The sequence below is a fragment of the Protopterus annectens genome, chromosome 7.part0 (assembly GCF_019279795.1).
Source record: "Protopterus annectens isolate FY-2018-M chromosome 7.part0, PAN1.0, whole genome shotgun sequence".
In the NCBI taxonomy this organism is placed as follows: Eukaryota; Metazoa; Chordata; order Ceratodontiformes; family Protopteridae; genus Protopterus; species Protopterus annectens.
This window is the reverse complement of record NC_056739.1, coordinates 321812672-321832801: the sequence shown is the minus strand read 5'-3', so window position 1 is coordinate 321832801 and position 20130 is coordinate 321812672. Positions and strand designations below refer to the sequence as shown.

The 20130-nt window shown below is 42.8% G+C and overlaps 1 protein-coding gene across 1 annotated transcript in view; it reads right to left on the bottom strand.

Moving 5' to 3' along the window:
• GNAT2 (G protein subunit alpha transducin 2) overlaps positions 1-20130 on the bottom strand; it is a 241372-nt gene that overhangs the window by 33712 nt on the left and 187530 nt on the right. Inside the window, exon 7 of the mRNA XM_044076872.1 lies at positions 1476-1629. Within this exon, the coding sequence (XP_043932807.1) occupies positions 1476-1629 (154 nt within the window). The remainder of the gene's footprint in view (positions 1-1475; positions 1630-20130) is intronic.

The window sequence follows — 20130 nt, the reverse complement described above, 5'->3', positions numbered from 1 at the left end:
GATTCTGCACAGAAGGTACCCCAGCCGAGAATCAAACTGGCAGCCTCTTGAGGCAGCAATGCTATCTGTTGCACCACTATGTGCCATAGTGCAAGGACAATGGTCACAAATTAAATGTGAAAAAATGTAGCATAATTCATTTTAGTAAACAAAACATTTCACATGCCATATAAGTGACACCCCTCCAATCAGACACTGTCATAAGAGGTCAAGCCACTCTTGTTGGTAGTCAAATGATAGGGAATTATCATGTGTCTGTGGTAGCTCAGAAAGCTTTCTGTCTGGCTTATCAAGATTCCAAAGGCATCTCCACACCATCTGCAGAAGACTTTGTCCCCCTTTACTTTTATTTCATCAGACCCATTATTGAATATAATGCACCACTCGGAATGTATTTGTCTAAACATGCGACTCAAGTTGTGAGACCCCTGAGATTCATAAATACGAAAGATAACTGACCTCAAAAATCTTAGTTATTAGGACAGACTGACAGCTCTCTTTCTGTACTCAGGTCTTTTAGACTTCTCCATGGGGATTGGTGTTTGTCTTTTTGAGCCATGAAACAGCCAGCACTCTTTGACCCACCCACTCCCTCACTGAATAAATGGTACCTTATATACCCGCCTAAAGGAACTAAACCTTCATTGAAGGACAGATAAGACAGATTGGCCTTATAGATTCACACCCCATCATATCCCTCACCTCTGCAACAAACTTCCATTGCATGTTCAGCCAAGTAGCACCCTTGCTATCTTCAAGGTAAGCCTAGTTAATGGGCAGCCTCATGTTCTTTGCCTGTCTATCACATCTTGGCCTCCTTGAATAGGCAGTTTTGACTAGGCTTATAATAGTTTACAGGCTGTTTGCCTAATACTTAACTAAGAACCTATAAACTATGAACCATTTGACACACATATGAAAAGATGTGTCAGTGACCTGCCCACCCCTCCTCGCTAAGCATAATAGAAATTGTCATAGAGTGGACTCCCGGTGTGCCATTAACATTCCATGCCTTCTAACTGTCCCTCAACTATCTGACCAGTAGGAACCATATGCAGCATTAACAGATGGTATTGATGACTTCCTTACATGCCAGACCCACCTCCAGCACCATCAAGCTGGTGCACAGTCTAGAGAACAGGCTGTGAAAACACATTGCATCTTTTTTATTTTCTTAATAATTCTTTGCCTAAATCCCGTGCTTACTTCCCACATAATCAATGGGAAGCCTCAGTGCCTCAGGTTTCCATAGGCCTTCTGCCCTCTGATCAAGTGCTTCTTTCAATGCCAGACTACATATAGTAAATGGCAATTGAAAGATGATTGTAAAGGATGTGAGAACTTCTGTGGTCAGACTACTATTTGGCATGAGCCAGCTAAGCAAGATAAATTATACTTATTATTAAATAGAAAATATATGCATGTAACTGTTTGAAAAGCAGACCTCCATCTTCTTGTATAGACATGCAACATACCGTCATAGTCGGGGAAGCAGATGCTGAGATGGACTTTCTTCACTTTCTCTTCGAAAAGGTCTTTCTTGTTGAGAAACAACACTATTGAGGTTGCTGCAAAGAACTTGTGGTTGCATATGCTGTTAAACAGATGGAGGGATTCATGCATGCGGTTCTGCAAAAACAAACAAATAAATAAAAATAAAAAAGTACATAAAGAATGCAGACACCTGACTGTAGTAACAGTGCTCATGTATGTGAATGGGACACTTTTATTTTGACATTACTCAGTGCTTACACATAATATATTTGATGGACTTGAGATTTTTTTGCAAGTATTGTTACAGAATGATGTAGATACCAGGACACACATAAGTCTTGTAAGCTTCTGCTGAAAGTGTTATTAACATTGTTTTACAAATCTGTGGCTCTGCTACCACCTAGTGGAAATTTAAAATATTACCTCAGACCAACTCGCTTTTTTTAAAAAATATTTTTATTAGTTTTAAAACTTTTACAAAAAAATTTAAATAAATACAAGATAAGGAACTTGTAAGGTACATCAATCCAAGAAAAAGAAAATAAAGTACAGTCTAAATTAATACAAACAGTTAACAACAAGTTTTTATTTATAGACAAGCAGTTATTGTAACAAGTACCTTACTCATGATCAGGTAAAACATTCACTAGGGTGCCCCAGAAAAACATAATACAAATATGAATCAGCCCTCCCAAGAGGAGGATAACTTTAATCAGGTAATATATTATTATATAAAGTATTCAATTAGAAAAAAATGGGGTATGAGAAAACAACTCGCTTTTTTTTAGTTTCAAATTTATTTTTATTAAATATTTTCTTAGTAATAAAAACAAACAACAACAAAATGAAATGATCCACCAACTAGCTAAACTATACCCATTACAGTTATGAAGGTCAACCATACAATTCGGAACAAAGCCAAAAATAATGGGAGAATAAATGCCCAGGGATAGTTTTTAAGCAATACTCTCAGTTAAAAAGCTTATAGAACATGTTTTGCATCATCATGCATTTTCTGAACATAAGTATGAAACTCTAATAAATGATGTTATTGACTGGGGTAATCCTTTGTGATTTATTAGAAAATTAAACATTTTACAAGGGACACAGAAAATGTGAAGCAAAATCAGGGACAGTGGAGAGGTGCATTGGCTGAGAATCAAAGCTGAGTTCAAGCTATGGCTGATCATTTAATTAAACCTAAAGAGCTCGCCACTGGTATTGATAAGAACAGAGGATGAACAACAGTCATTGCTAAACATTTTTTTCATCCCCAAATAACAGAAAGTCAAAGTAGTTCACACATATTGCAGTTTTGAAACTGAAAGATGAATACAACATTAAAAGGTATTAGGATGCTTTTAAGAACCATCTAAGCAGTAGTATTACCCATTTTAGGAAGCATGGTCTTCAATGTGGTGTGCATTTTTGGTTTCCCTCTTTCTCTGTAAATGCTCGCCTACAAAACACTGCTCCTCGTCCTTTGGGGTTTATATCTTTATCTGCTACTTCATTGAATTCTGAGTACAAAAATCAAAATTGCCTCCCAGGCAGCAATACACACCTCTGTTGGTACTTTCCAGATCTGTTATAATAGAATATTTTGTTTGCAGTGTGATCTGCCTTCTCAGATTTTCAGATTTTTAGAAATGCTACAGTGAAAGAATAAAACTATATAACATGTTTATGAACACACAGTAAATTAAAAACTGTTGTCTGATTTAACTGGTGGCTTTTTCTGGAATGCGATTGAAAAACAGTGAATCAAGCTATTGTAAAATACGTATCTCTCTAGTTTTAAAATAGTGCATATTCAGGTTTTTAGCCTGAGCTAAATCACATGGTTTCAGACTGACCATGTGTCTACCTCAGACTACAGAAAAGCTTTGCGTCTCCCCATGACATTAAAAAAGTACATTTGGCCTCCCAACACCGGAAAAACTAAGGTATGCTGTCTAAAAGTAGAATGTACTTTAACCCTCAAACTTGAAGTAACAAAAATTTAGTTTACTACAATCTTTTTTATTGATTTGTTGTCAGAAATGTGTTTTTAATATACATTTTGGACTTACTTTGGCTGTCTTGAAACAGACCTCAGCTTTCCTTAAGAGGCTAGCATCTCCATTTGAAAAACATTGCAGTAGGTGTATAAAGGAACTGTAAATAAACCTGGTACATTAAGCAATCTTGCATTTGAGCTCTCATCTTCATAGTACATGTGTTTCAAGTGATTATGATGGGACATGTCTTCTCTCTCTCTTGGGAAGAAAATGCTGTTTGTAGCACAAGGCGCCGCTGAAATATTCAATCTGATACCTATAGCACTGAGAACAAAACAAGATATATAATGCAAACTGAACATTGCACTTTGTTTTGGGCAAGAAGATAAGCCATTGTGTTTTTTTTTGTTTTTTCTTGCTGTTTTTGCCTACTGATAGTTCACCACCTCCGCTTGAATCATTATACATTCATTCCTCCTATACTGGTTGCTTGCACCCCAAATCAGCCTACAGAGGAGGACTCCCTGTTCTGCACTGAGGATGTACTTAGCAGCACCTCACTCTTGGACCAGTTTGAGAGGTGAGAGCTGTCTGGTGGAGTAACTTATCCAGTCATCTGTAGACGGTGGCTGAATTTAACCTTGTCCTGTATGCTGGTTCCTGTGGAAGTCTGATATCCATACATGCCCAAAAGAGGCATAAACACACACACGTAAAGCACTGCTTAGTAGGTATAGGCATATGGGCCCAAACACTGCTGGATCTCCTGCCTGAAATAGAAACCAGTCTTAGAGCCTCTCAGGCTGCCTATCTCCATGCAGGGTGGGTAAGCAGGTGTTGACCACTCGCTGCCCCGTCCTTTGTCAGCCCTTCCAGTGCGTAGGTCATATGAGTTACATCTATGGCTTTATCCTTCTGAGCCATAAGCCATAATCTATTTCGCTACACTGTTGTTTTGACCGAGCACACATGTGAGACAGGGCTATAAAAGCTGCAGCCACCATTTGTATGAATGAGCTATTGCATTATATTTTCCTGTAATTTGGACTTTTCCTTGCAACAGGCTAACTTACCATACCTTCACAGTGGCTGATCACAGGGCTGGGTATTACCATACATTATATTCTCACGCCAGGTTGCACCAGGACTAACTATATAGAACAAATACTTATGGAAAAAAAGAAGGGAAGTGAATGGGAAGAATGGAAGGGATGCCACTGTGAAGCCACATACATTTCATTCACTTAGTGTTGTAGTGAGTATAGTACATAACTGCACTATGATACTTCATTGTCTCTCTCATCACAGTTCTAGTTGGGTACGATAACAAGCAATGTACCCATATGTAGGCCATAGCAAGCATCCCTTGGATCGTCCCCACAGCAGACTCACTTCTAGATTTTTGAAATAACTACTGTGTAATTTTTTTGAATGTGTGGACCACTGATATGTAGCGGCCTCACAGATTTCAACTTTGAGCTTTGTTGGCTTCCTCGATAGATTTGTTATCTGAATTGTAGTTTTCCATTTAAAAATGGAATATGTCCTTACCGGAGCACCCAGTTTCCTATCTGCAAAACAAACAGACTTCAGTAGCTTTGGTTTTAAAAAAATATGCAATTGCATTCTTGGACCCTGTGATGCCTGTGCCCTGGCCCGGCAATCAAGGAGCCTCAATCCTCACCACTAACACCAGTGAGGGGCATCTCATATAGGAGGAAAGGATAACAAATACACACAGTAAAGTGCAATTTCCCTTAAGAGCATACAGAGATCACAGTCAGTCTGAGACGGGTCGCTCCCTTGCTCTCCAGGTCCCCAATAAGACTCCCCACTGGCACAGCTATAGGGTCCAGATCTCAGCCTAGTGGGCAAGCTAAAACCTCCAGCACCTTCTCTGTCCCACCAGTGCTTCATGTCCCTGCCCAAGTAGCTCACACACACACACACACACACACACACACACACACACACACACACACACACACACACACACACACACACACACACACTCTTTGAGAAGAGTTTATACAACCACACAGACACTCCTGGGGAAGGCTGGCACAGGTTCTCCAGCTGTCCCCCTTTTTCCCAGACTATAGAGTAGTACCAGCTGCCACCACCCACTAATATTTATCAGCTACTCAAAGGCCCTTGAAAGGGTGTCCAATTATTACTGTGCAATATTATTATCCAATTGGTAGTATAGCCCATGGCTAAAGCTATTGGAGTGGCTTTGTACAATTTTAACAAAGGCATGCAAGTGCTCTAAAGAGCTTAAATTATCTCTACAAAAACAGCCACAGTTGAAAGGGTTTAAAAATATTTCATAACAAATAGTCAAAACACAATACAATACTTTTACTACACAGTGCTAGTCAAGAGTTCAGAGATCACAGAGAAATACTTAAAATAATTCAGTAGTACAGTTCTGACATCACAGAAAAGCACTTAGTCTAATCTTTTTAGTTTCTAGATATTTCTAAGAGAAAACACAAGTCTAAGGTAAACTTACATATAGAGCAAGACAGTGCTGTTGAGTTGGATGGTCGAGACAAAAATGCTTAATGCTCTCGGATTCTCTCTGTTTTTAAAATCACATTCCTGGTTCACATTACATCACTCTTCACACTTTCCTGGGTTCCCAGGCTAACAGTAACTACATTTACATTCTTTACCTCTGGGCAGAAACCAGACCAATAAAGGACATTTATGCATGCATATTCTGACCATTAACTCTGACCTTAAAACAATAGGCAGGATGCCTCACTCTAGACTTACTGACTCCGACTTTTAACATCAAAGAGTCACAACATGCTTTACTTGGTCAGTAGAGCGCACTGTTACATTTTTTTCCAGTTCCACATGTAACACTATTTTTACCATTTAAGACAATAAGCCTGTGGTTTATATTAATATTTACAGATGACAGAATTATCTCCAAAATTCTATCTGGCTAGGCTGGCAGCCTTCATCTGTCTTCACCCAATCTTCACATATCTCTCCCCCTGGAGAACTCAAGCTAGTTTTTCAAGTGATCCTTGAAAAACGCTGCTTGAGGGAGTTAGGTCTGAGTGTACGTTACCCCATTCCCTGTCTTGAGAGCCCATCTGCATTGGCATTGCTAATTCCACTGCGGTGCTGCATGGACATATATGCTTGCAACCCCAGGCTCCATCTTAGCAACTTGGCATTTTCCTGGCCGGCTCTGTTTAACCATGTTAGGTGGTTGTGATCTGTCATAACTGTGAATTATCTTCCATACAGATAAGGCTGAAGTTTCAGCAGTGCCCACACTATGGCTAGACATTCCTTTTCTACAGCTGCATAGCATTCCTCCCTGGGCTGGAGCCTATGACTGAGATAAACCACTGGGTGCTCTTCCCCCTCTGAAGAAATCTGGCTAAGTACAGCCCCCACCCCATGGTTCGATGTATTCACCTGCACAACAAATTCTTTGCTGTAATCTGGACTGGCTAATACAGGGGCTCCTCCCAAAGCTTCTTTAAGCTTCTGGAATGTCTGCTCACATGCTGGGGTCCACACTACCTTATCTGGCCTGTTCTTTCTTGTCAGGTCTGTGAGGGGAGCAACTATGGTACTATAACTAGGGATGAACTTTCTGTAGTACCCTGCTGTTCCTAAAAATGCCCTCACCTGTTTTTTAGTAACAGGTGCAGGCCATGCCTGACGAGCTTCCACTTTGGCAGGTTCTGGCCTTATCTTACCACTCCCCACTCTATGTCACAGGTAGGAGAACTCTGCCATACCCACCTGACATTTGCTCGGCTTAATGGTCAACCCTACCCTCTGTAGTCTGCCCAGCACCTCCCTGACATGTTGAAAGTGCTCTTGCCAGGAATGGTTGTAGATGGCAATATCATCCATGTAAGCAAGGGCAGACTCTCCTGCTCCTGCTAGAATATGATCTACCAGCCTCTGGAAAGTTGCTGGGGCATTCTTCATCCCAAAAAGCATCTTTGTGAACTCATACAAGCCAAAAGGAGTCACAAAGGCTGACTTCTCTCTAGCACTGGGAGTCAAGGGCACCTGCCAGTAACCCTTGGTAAGATCCATGGTTGTAAGATACTTAGCCTCACCCAGCTGCTCTAGGGCCTCATCTGTCCTAGGCATGGGGTAAGCATCTGACTCTGTGTGACTATTTAATTTCCTGTAGTCCACACAGAACCTGGTGATGCCATCCTTCTTTGGCACCAGCACCACTGGGGAGGCCCAGGGACTGTTGGACTCTTGAATCACCCCTAGTTCCAACATCTCCTGTACCTCCTCCCTCAGTGTCTGTTTGACTCTCTTAGGCACTCTATAAGGGGCCTGACTAATAGGCCTTTGGGGTCCTGTATCCACCTGGTGCTGCCCCAGGTGGATGCACCCTTGTTTCCCAGTGAACATGTCCCCAAATTCCTGCAACACTACTCGGATTTCTCAAACCTGGGTAGGAGATAGCTGCTGGGACATTGCTACCACTTCCACTGATGTGTCAGCCCAAGCCTCACTGAGGAGATCAGTCCCCAAATCTCCCTCAAACTCCTCCTGCAACAAGGGCCTCCCTATCATGGTAAGGTTTCATCATGTTAACATGGTACAATTTGTGCCCCTGCCTTCTGCCTAGCAGTTCCACCATGTAATTAACATCACTTACCTTTCTTACCACCTTGTAGGGTCCCTCCCAAGCTGCTTGCAGCTTGTAGTGTCTGACAGTAATGAGAACCATTACCTGCTGCCCCACAGCATACTCTCTAGCTCGAGCATTCCTGTCATACCACACCTTTTTCTGTTGTTGGGCTTCTGACAGGTTCTCCTGGGCCAAGCCCATGAGTTTCCTCAGCCTTGTCCTGAGGTTTAGGACGTATGCCACAACAGACTCCTTGTGAGACTCGCACTCACCTACCCACTCATCTCAAATTAAATATACAGGTCCCCTCACCTTATCCCCATACAGCAACTCAAAGGGTGAAAAACCTGTGGATTCCTGGGGAATCTCTCTGTAAGCAAACAACAGATGGGGCAAATATTTGTCCCACTCCTTCTTAAACTGATCTGCAAATGCCCATAGCATGGACTTGATTGTAAAGTTTAACCTCTCAACAAGACCGTTAGTCTGGGGATGGTAGGGGGTGGTCTTCATGTGCTTCACCCCACAGGACTTCCACAGACAAGCCAGCAGGTCTGACATGAAATTGGCACCCCTGTCAGTCAGTATTTCTTTTGGGAAACCTACCCTTCTGAAAATCTCCAACAAAGCATTTGCCACCTTCTCTACCTCAATGGAGGACAAAGCCACTGCCTCAGGGTGTCATGTAGCATAATCCACTACCACTAGGATATATGCTTTATCTGTGGAAAGTGGGGTACTCAGAGGACCCACAATATCCATAGCTACCCTCTGAAATGGCTCCTCAATCACAGGCAAAGGCATCAAAGGAGCTCTCACCATGTCTCCTGCCTTGCCTAACTTTTGGCACTGCCCAAAGGTCCTGCAGTACCCTGTTACATCTCTGGAAATTCCAGGCCAATAGAAGTTCTGCATAATATGCCTATTTGTATGTTTTATGCCCATATGACCTGCAAATGGAATATCATGGGCTATGGCTAAAAGCGCCAGATGGTAGGCTCTAGGCACTACCAACTGCTGTACTCTCTCACCTTCTAGCCCTCCCTCAGGGGTCCACTCTCTGTACAGTACCCCTTTGTCCCAGTGTACAAATTACCCCTTTCTTTGAGAATCAGGTGCCTCCCTAGCTACATGCCTCAGGCCTTGCAATGTAGGGTCTGAGAGCTGAGCCTGTTTCAACTGTCTTCTTGTAACCCTTCCCAGCTCCCCTTCCACAGGAAGTCTGACATCCTCTGACAGTGGTGCCTCACTGTCAGCCTGTGTACTACTACTCACCTCTACCTTTGCAGTCACTCTGTCCAAGGGACCATCAGTACCCCAAAGAAACTGTGGCTCACCTTCAGTCTCACAGCTACAGGGTAGCTCCCTCCCTGAAGTAACAACTTCACCAGTCCTGGCTGTAAGTATGCAGTCTGTATGGGTCTCCCCCAGGCTACCAAACCCACATGCTTGTCTCCTAGTCTGACTGAATGTAACTGCACAAACACATGGTACTGCCTCATCCAAATCCTTCCCTATCAGGACATCTGCAGGATGGTGGTTTGATACCCTGTTGTCTCAAGACAACCTACTATTGGCATTTTGTCTTTCCCACTTACTGGCTCCCTCACCTTTTGTTCCCCACCTTGCCTCCGTGGACACCTGTATGCCACATGGCACCACTGGTTGCATTCAAAACATTTAACCCTAGGTCCTGGACATGTACCTGGACTAGTTGCTTCCCCTGCTACTGGCAGATTCTGTTGGGGCAGTCTGTGCTGCCCACCATGGGTTCCTTTAGACCCATGAGCAGTACTGGGGGTCCCTTTCCTGTGTAGGGCTGCCCTGCTTGCCAGGTATAGGTCTCCCTTCTTCCCCAACTCATCTGAAGTGACACATTGTCTATCAGCTTACCAGATCCTCATGTCCTCAGGCAAAGTGCTAAGGGCTTGTTCCCTCACCAAAAGGTCTGCCAGCCCTTCAAAAGTGGTGATCTGACATCCACTCACCCACCTATGGAAATAAGTGCTCAGTTCAGCAACATATTCACACACACTTTCATCTGCCTTGCGTCTATGCTCACAAAACTTTTTCCTATACGTTTCAGGTGTTAGCTTAAACAATTCTAACAAGTGACTTTTAACAGCAGTATAATCAAAACATGCAACGTCAGACATTTTTGACAAAACAGTTACAGCTTTACCATGGAGTAAGGGGGTCAGGAACCATACCCAGAGCCTTTGGTCAGCACCATACTGTTTGCATACCCTCTCAAACATATGAATGAAACTATCAAAATTATCCCCCTTTTCAAACTGCAGAAGAAATTTACTGACCTTTTGTGCTTCTGAGGTTGAGGTACTCCATTCCCCATTACCTGCATGATTCTGGTGAAGAGTCAGCATCTCCTTCTCATGCTGCCTCTGCCTCTCCTTTTCCTCAGCTTCCAGGCGTAGCATTTTATCATTCTCCTTAGCCTGCAAACATTGCAGTTTCTCCTCACCCTCACTCTCTAGACACTTTACTCTCTCAGTTGCTTCTAGTTTCAAATGCCTGGCCTCCAACTCAAGTCTCTTTAGCTCCAGATGGATGTTTAAGTCCTCTGCAGAAAGGTTGAGCTGTCCATTCTCCGAGGGTATTATATCTCCACTGCCAGTCTGATTGTCCTCCTGGTGGCTGTTTTCTGATGCAGCTGTAACCAAGGCTGCAATCAGGTCTGCCTTAGTCAGGTTTCCATGCACCAGTCCCCTAGCCTGGCACATCTCTGCCAGTTGGCTCCTTCTCAGCTTTCCATACTCCTCTGCTGACATGCTGCCTGCTCACCCTGACTAACTAAGCTAACAAAGGAAATAAAACAATTGTGATCTGAACTCTCAGTATTCATTTTGTGGCTGATTTAGAGTACAAAACACCTTCAGAGCTCACTGTACACCAGCTACAGGAATTCACTCTACCCACACCACTACAAGCCAATTAGAATTTGCCAAACAATTAATATGTGGTGTGGATATCCCACCACTGCCAAACAATTAATATGTGATGCCCATGCCCTGGCCCAGCAGTCAAGGAGCCTCAATCCTCACCACTAACACCAGTGAGGGGCATCTCATATAGGAGGAAAGGATAACAAATGCACACAGTAAAGTGCAATTTCCTTTAAGAGCACACAGAGATCACAGTCAGTCTGGGGCTGGTCACTCCCTTGCTCTCCAGGTCCCCAATAAGACTCCCCACTGGCACAGCTATAGGGTCCAGATCTCAGCCTAGTGGGCAAGCTAAAACTTCCAGCATCCTCTCTGTCCAACCAGTGCTTTGTGTCCCTGCCCAAGTAGCTGACACACATACACACACACACACACACACACACACACACACACACACACACACACACACACACACACACACACACACACACTTTGAGAAGAGTTTATACAACCACACAGACACTCCTGGGGAAGGCTGACACAGGTTCTCCAGCTGTGCCCCATTTTTCCAGACTATATGGTAGTACCAGCTGCCACCACCCACTAATATTTATCAGCTACTCAAAAGGCCCTTAAAAGGGTGTCCAATTATTACTGTGCAATATTATTATCCAATTGGTAATATAGCCCACGTCTAAAGCCATTGGAGTAGCTTTGTACAATTTTACCAAAGGCATGCAAGTACTCTAAAGAGCTTAAATTATCTCTACAAAAACAGCCACAGTTGAAAGGGTTTAAAATATTTAATAAATAGTCAAAACACAAGATAATACTTTTATTACACAGTGCTAGTCAAGAGTTCAGAGATCACAGAGAAATACTTAAAATAATTCAGTAGTACAGTTCTGACATCACAGAAAAACACTAGGTCTAATCTTTCTAGTTTCTAGATATTTCTAAGAGAAAACACAAGTCTAAGGTAAACTTACATATAGAGCAAGACAGTGCTGTTGAGTTGGATGGTCAAGACAAAAATGCTTAATGCTCTCTGATTCTCTGTTTTTAAAATCACATTCCTGCTTCACATTACATCATTCTTCACACTTCCCTGGGTTCCCAGGCTAACAGAAACTACATTTACATTCTTCACCTCTGGGCAGAAACCAGAGCAATAAAGGACATTTATGCATGTAGGAGACTTTAATATCGACTGGAAGTCCTGCAATACAGAACACCCTACCACCCATATCAACCTATATGGCTTCTCACAAACTATTAACTCCCCAACCAGAATTAATAAACCCAGTAACAAAGAAAGTATACTAGACTGGATTCATACTAATACTCCTCATCAAACATACCAAGTAGGAACCCTCCCAGACGATCTAAGTGACCACTCACTAACTTATATTATCAGACACAAAACAAACCCATCTTACCCAAACAATTTCAGGATAATCCGCACCAAAAAGCATTTCAACCCAGAACTTTTCCAAGCAGAACTTAGGCAGTGTAACTGGTCACCTCTAAAATCCCTCCCACTAAATGAAGCAGTGGAATACTTTAACTCTACATTCTTAGCCATCCTTGATCATCATGCCCCAACTCGATCTATTAGACATAAAGCTAAACCTGCCCCTTGGCTCTCTAATGCTACTAGGCAAACAATCCTTCTTAGAAACAAATCCTGGGCATACTACAAAAAATCCCACTGACCACCAAACCTTCAGACAACTTAGAAATAATACTAAAACAGCCATCCTCTTAGATAAAAAGAACTTTTACTTCCAACTTCAACAAACTTACCATAAGAAGCCACAAACGTTCTGGACTAGCATTAACAAACTACTACACCCAGGTCAATCTATCACACCTAACCCACAAAGCTCTAACCCTGGGAATCCCACACAAACAGCTAATGCTTTCAATTCCTTCTTTACAGACACCATCCAAACTCTTGCTAGTCAACTATCTCCAGTTACCTCAAATCTGTCTACATCAATTACAAACCCACCTCCATCATTTCAGTTACAACCAGTCTCTACTTCATCTATTTGCTCCCTTCTCCTGAAACTAAAACATACCACCCCCTCAGCTGACAAACTTCCAGCAGAATATCTACAAAAAGGTGCTAAAGCCATAGCCTATCCCATTTCCATTCTGGTAAACAGAACTATAAGTGAAGGAACTATTCCAGCTATCTGGAAAATTTCTCACATCATCCCACTACACAAAGGTGGAAATTCTAATGACTTTTCTAACTATCGTCCTATAGCTCTACTATCTCCTCTAGCAAAAATAATGGAGAAATGCATCCATAAGCAACTACTCCAAAATAACTTACTTGCCAACTGTCAACATGGATTTAGACCTTTCTACAGTACTACCACTTCCCTTCTGTCCTTCACTGACTTCATTAACAAAAACCGCAAAAACAAAATTCTCTCCTCTGCAGTCTTTATTGATTTATCTAAGGCTTTTGACATGGTCAATCACTAGCTCCTCTTAAATATATTGAAATCCCTCTCACTTGATGCTCTAGCCATAAACTGGTTTAAATCTTATTTAGACAACAGACAACAGGCTGTGCTATGGGAAAATAATCTATCTACTCACCTCCCTATTTCCCTGGGTGTTCCTCAGGGCTCTATATTAGGCCCACTTCTATTCTCCATTTTTATTAATGACCATCACTTAACAATTCCTAACACCAACTGTATTCAATACGCAGACGACTCCACAATAATTTGTTCAGCCACCTCTCCAACCAAACTACAGTCCCTGACCCAAAAAGCATTTAATATAGTAGAACAATGTTTTTTAAACCGCTGCCTTCTCCTAAACCCCCAAAAAACCAAACTTTTAATTTTCACTCCAACCCAAAAATCCACACCAATAAATTTCACACTCGTATCTAAAAATGGCACTAACATATCTCCTGACTCAACCACTAAACGTTTATGAATAACAATAGATAACAACCTTACCTTTGATACTCATATAAACAGAACAATAAAAACAGTCAACAAGAAATTGGGGTCCCTTTGTAGAATCAAACCATTTCTTACACCAGCAGCCAGGACCACCATAGCCAAAACTCATTTAATCTCCACCCTACTCTATGCTTCACCTACATACACTAATCTTTCTAAAAGCAATCTCAACAAACTGGCAATCTCCTATAATAATATTGCTAGATTTGCCACCGGCTCTCCTTTTAGAACTCATCATTGTCTTAATCTTAAACAACTAGGATGGCTAGAATTTCTAAACCAGCTACATTTTCACCAGCTTGTCATAGCCCATAGGACACTGTATCAACCCACCAACACTCCAATATTCTCTTGCCTCATTACACCATATAACAATCTTAAACATTTACGCTCCTCAAACAGACTGCTTATCAATACCAGCAAATCCAGCAACTTAGCTGGAGACTCTCTGTTCTCTAATACTGTTGGAAAGCACTGGAATCTTCTTTCCTCAGAACTTACAACTCTGTCTTCTTTGACACTTTTTAAACAGAATCTAAAACTATTTCTCAGTAAACATTGGCTATACCCCTGTACTAACCCTGACTAACTTTCTCTCTATGCACATGTTTGAATACACTGTATCTCTATCAATGTACCCCTAATCAACCAAAGACCATGTTATTGCGATTTAAAACATGTATATATGTATATATGTAAATAGTACTATCTCTTGCACAATACCTTGTACTGTTTTGTGTTTTGCTCACTACAAGTATTGTATCTTTATAAACAACAGTTGTTATATACTTGGACTGTTGCAACTTCCTATATTGTATCTGTGTATCTGGCTTGGAGCTTTTCTCCCCGGGCCTCTACTGAAAAGGGACATGTATCCAGTTAGACTAGCCCGGTCAACAAATGTAAAATAAATAAATAAATGTAAATTCTGGCCATTATCTCTGGCCTTAAAACAATAGGCAGGATGCTGACTCCGAGTTTTAACATCAAAGGGTCACAACATGCTTTACTTGGTCAGTAGACTGCACTTTTGTTACATTTTTTCCAGTTCCACATGTAACAGTATTTTTACCATTTAAGACAAGCCTGTGGTTTACATTAATATTTACAAATGACAGAATTATCTCCAAAATTCTATCTGGCCTGGCTGGCAGCCTTCATCTATCTTCACCCAATGTTCACAGACCCATTCCGGTAAAGAACATGATCATTACAATCTTAGAGTGAGGATAAAGAGAGGAGCTGTAGCTTTTAATTCAGGCAGTGGATGACATGGCTTTGGGCATTGAAAGTGATTGCAGACAGCACCACTCTATACTTAATTAAGATTGTGTGAGGCTCACAGCATGTAAGCTCCACAGTTGTTATATCCTTCCAGCCTACATGACTGTCTGCAGTGTCACTATTTCTCTTAACACTAACTTTGCTGGTTTCAATAAACATTTTGAAAGGGGCCCTTCTTCAAATGTTCCAGGTCAAAATTCAATTAACAAAGTAGAACTATAACTCTGCATAATATAAAAAGACTTTATTGACCAAATTGTACATACCCATTGTAATACTTCAGTCTACTCTAATTTATTTATTTATTTAACATATGTTGACCAGGATAGTCCGACTGAGCTAATGCTTTTTTCAGTGGAGGCCCTGGGAGAAAAGCTCCACAGTACAACTAAGCAAGAAAAATTGCATGATTGAAGTAAAATACAATAAAATATATACAATAAAATAAATAAGCAAATAGTACAAGTAAGAGAAATCATCAAAAGAGACATTTAAAGTAAGTAGTAAGTACAGAATCGGGTAATAGCAAAACAAAAACTGACAAAAACACAATAGGATTGTCCTCAGTGGACAACTGTACAATTCAAAGTAGTTTTATAAGCTACAGTAGGTGTAGATATTTAATATAAAAAGCTAATCACAATTAGGATGCAGGTAGCATGTTTCCAGAACTAGGAAGTGAAGGAGCATGAAGAGTAGTAGGTGACGAGGAAGTTAGTTTTGATAAGATAATTAGAAGAAAGGGAGGAATGGAGAATGTAACGGAGGAGAAAGGGATGGGTTCAAATGGGATGATTGCAGTGACAGGTCCAGGTGCTGTTTAGGTAATTTTTGAGAGTTTTCTTAAATTCATGGACTTGGGTAATATTTCTGAGGGTCATGGGAAGCTTGTTCCATAAAACAACAGGAAAGTAGCTGTAGAGATTCTGTCCAATAGATTTTTTAGGTGTGTGAATCTGTAAGAGACATTGGTCTGAGCTTCTGAGGGATCGAGGGAGTTTTAGAGGGAGACATGTGAGGAGATGTTAGGGCAGGAGGAGGGCTTGTTCAGGATAGAATGGATGATGAGAAGTTGAGCAAATAAGAGTTTGTTTGGAAAATCTTGCCAGCTGAGTGTTCAGACAGCATGACAGTGGTATGAGTTTGAAGGTAGATTCGCTGCAAATCTAGTAATTTTGTTGTAGGTGGTTTCAAGTTTGGAAAGAAGTGAGGACTGTAAGTTAGTTAATATTTGGAAGCTGTAGAAGAGGTTAGGGAGAAGGTATGCTTGGGCAAGTGAGATTCTGGAGATGAGTGTAAGGAGCCTTTTGTTTCTATACAGTAGGCAAAACTTTTGTTGGGTTTTCTCGATACAGTGAAGTACATGGAGGTCAAATTTAAGTTGGTCGTCTATGATTGCTCCAAGGAACTTAGTGTGGGCTTCAGCTATGATAGTAGTGTTGTTAGGGGAAGAGATGGTGAATGAGGATTTAAGATGGTAGAGGGATTTTTGGAGGAAGAGAAGAAGTTTTGTCTTTTTAAGGTTAAGTATGAGTTAGTTGCTAGTAAGCCATGTTTCACTGAGGCTGAAAGATGTTTGTGTCAGGGTGAGCAAGTCAGAGGGGTTGTCAGCAATAGAGATGACTGCATACTGTATGAGGGATGACTGAAGACAGGATGTGTGAAGTTGGTTAGTAAAGATGTTAAAAAGAAGGGGGCCTAGAACTGAGCCTTGTGGGATGCCCATTTTAATGGGGAGAAAGGGAGATAGAGCAGAGAGACGTTTTAGTAAATTGCTATCTGTGAGGTAGCAGTTAAAGCACAAGATAGTTGCTGAGGAGAGGTTGAGTTGAGATAGTTCGGAGAGGAGGATGGAGTGTCAAAGGCTTTGGAGAGGTCTAAGAAGAGCCAGGACACTAGTTTATTATTGTATTGGCTAGGGAGACAGAGTTAGTAAAGGAAATAAGTGCAGTAGTGGTGCTATGGTGGGGGCAGAAGTCATGCTGGGTAGGGCTGATCATGTTTTCTTGAGTGAGATAAGCCAAGATTTGTTTATGAACACAGTGCTCGAGAATTTTAGAGAGGGGAGAAAGTATAACAATAGGTCAATAACCAGAGAGCTCTACAGAATTTCCACCTTTGTGGATAGATATGGTATGGAATTTTTGCCAGAGAGTAGGAACAGTAGACTCACTGAATAAGCGGTTTATGAGGATTGAGACAGGATATACTATGGAGTTAGCAGCAGCCTTTAGGAAATGAGATGGCAGGTTATCAGCTGATGGGGAACATGGTTTAAATTTGAGAAGAAGATTTTTAATGTAGCTGGATGGAATGGAATTTAGTGAGAATGGGCAGATGTTATGTGATCCTATCTCGCCTACATTCTGACTGATGGGTTCGGAGCCGACCCTCGGCTCCGACTCGGCACGCTTATGCCAAAGAACGAAGTCTCTTATTGGCTGAGCTTACTATATCCCAGGATGCACCACTACCAGTCCCCCAGATCTCGTTTGCCGCTAACAAGCAAAGACGTGGTCTTGAGCTTGGCTGAGCTAAGTAGTGTTTTTTTCACTTACTTTCCTGTCAGGGATTTTCTAAAATTTCAACAAAAAGCTGTTTTAACAGCTATCTCGTGTTTTTGTGTATGAGTGAATATTTTTTGTAAAATATTTGTGTGGTGATTGCGTATTTTCTGACTAGATGTCCCCTTTGAGTTGAAGGGCCCTCCTCTGTCAGTCAGTTGTCATTCAAGTCCCGTTTTATTTTAGGGGTTCTTGGATCCTTTTAGTTATTTTTCTATTGTGACACTTTGGTTAAAAAAAAAAAAAAAAAAAAAAAAGAAATTTTTCTGTGATAGTTAGTGTGTTTTGTTTTTGCTTGTTCACTAAATTGGTTGCCATAATGTCACAGGTTCCTAGGCCTTCAGGTTTTAAGAAGTGCACTAAGTGCAGTTTCAAAATGTCAATAACAGATGACCATTCTCTCTGTGTGTACTGTTTGGGCGCCAAACATTTGCAGGAGTCCTGTAGCGTGTGCCACGCGTTTTCCTCGAGGGTCCTCCAAGAGAGGAAAAACAAACTTATTTTAAAAGGCCTTATTAAACCCTCATTTGAAAAGGCATTAGCTTCCTCTCCTTCTCCTGCAAAGAAGAAAAGGGCGTCGGCTCCGACCAGCCCATCGGAACCGACCGCCAAAAGACATAGGCAGGCTTCTCCTTTGGCTCCACGGACTTCGGAGCCGAGGGTGGAATGGTCTGCCTCGATGTCTCCAGCCTCGACTCCTCTGGGTTCGGAGCCGACAGCCGGGGCCTCGAGAGGCGGGTCACCTTCATCGGCTCCACTGATCTTGGAGCCGATGAAGGTTGTCCGCTCAGACACTTCCTCCTCGGTGCCGAAGCCCTCTTCGGCACCGATGGAAATTGGTTTGGACACTCCTTCGGCGCCGATAATTATCGAGTCGATTCGGAGCCGGTCCCCTAGTCCCTTGGAGCCATTGGAGAGGCCTACTCGGACCCGTTTGGTCTCTTCCAGGTCATCAAGGATGTCAGATTCGGACATAGACAGGGTACTCCAAAGACTTTTCCAGTCCCCAGTCTTTCAGAAATTAGTTTCGGCTCCGACCCAATTGGCTTCGGAGCCGATAGCCCATTCCTTTGCCATTCCTCCTCCGACCGCTTCGGCTCCGTCGGAGCAGGTGCTGATGGAGCCAGTGGAGATCCTAGGGTCGGCTCCGACCCTTACTCCAACCCCAGCCTTCGGGTCGGAGTTTAGCACACAGACTTCTTAGGACGGGCCCGGGGGTGACATTTCGGGACCAATGCAGTCGGTTCCAAGCCTCCCTCTCGGTGCTTGCCGAGGACTTCCGTCTGCTATCATGGCTCCGCGACTGGACCCTCCCAGGATTCCGGGGGTCCGGCCTTCAGAGCTATGAGGAGTGCCTTGGCCAAATCTTCTTTGGCCATCTCTACAGCTTTACCGGCACCTTCCCTGGGCATGGAGACTGGGTCTTTGGCAGTTCCCCTGTCTCTAGGCAGTGGAGCCCCCGGGCCTGAGGTTACCCCCACTGGGGGTTCCCCTCCTCCTGAGGGTCTTCGGAGTTGTCTTCGGAGGAGCCCCCAAGGAAGAGATCGTGCAAGAGGAAGCACGTGGACTCCCCCGATGAGTCTCTTACATCGGACACTGATCTTGATGATGCGGAGGGGTCCCCAAAGTCGTCCTCGGATGATGTCTCATTTGCAGACATTCTAGAGATCCTCAAGCAACGAGGCGGCTGGAATTCCAAACCCCCCTCCGCTGATGAGTCGGTGTTCCTCAAGGCCTTCGGGGCTCAGCCCTCCGCCTCCTGGGTGTCTCCGCCCTTGACGAGCTCCTAGATTTGGTTTGTCGGAGGGCGTGGGAACATCCAGATACTGTGGAACCAGTACCTTCTCGCCCTAACAAATTTTTGTCTGCCCCACCCGAGAAGGAGTTCTTAACGAAAGGCGTGGCTGTAGATGCCATGGTGGTGGCATCTGCTACCCAGCAGGACGTGGCAGAGGCTTCAACGTCCGTCCATCCTCCTAATAAGGAGTCTAGGAGCATGGACCGCACGGAAGTGCACCCTGAGTTCAGCGGCCTTTACTCTGAGGTCCCTGAATTATTTGGCACATTTCACCAGACTACAGAGGGATCTGGTCAAGGAGCTCTCAGACTCCCTCTCAGGTAACCTACCTGAGCAGCTAGCCCAGTTGGTTGGCTCTCAGTTGGCTACCCTTACCTCGATTTCTAACTCGTCCATAAGGCTCATTTCATATGCAGCCGAAGGCCGGGCAGAGCGGCAGGCACAGGAGTGGCTCTCGAAGA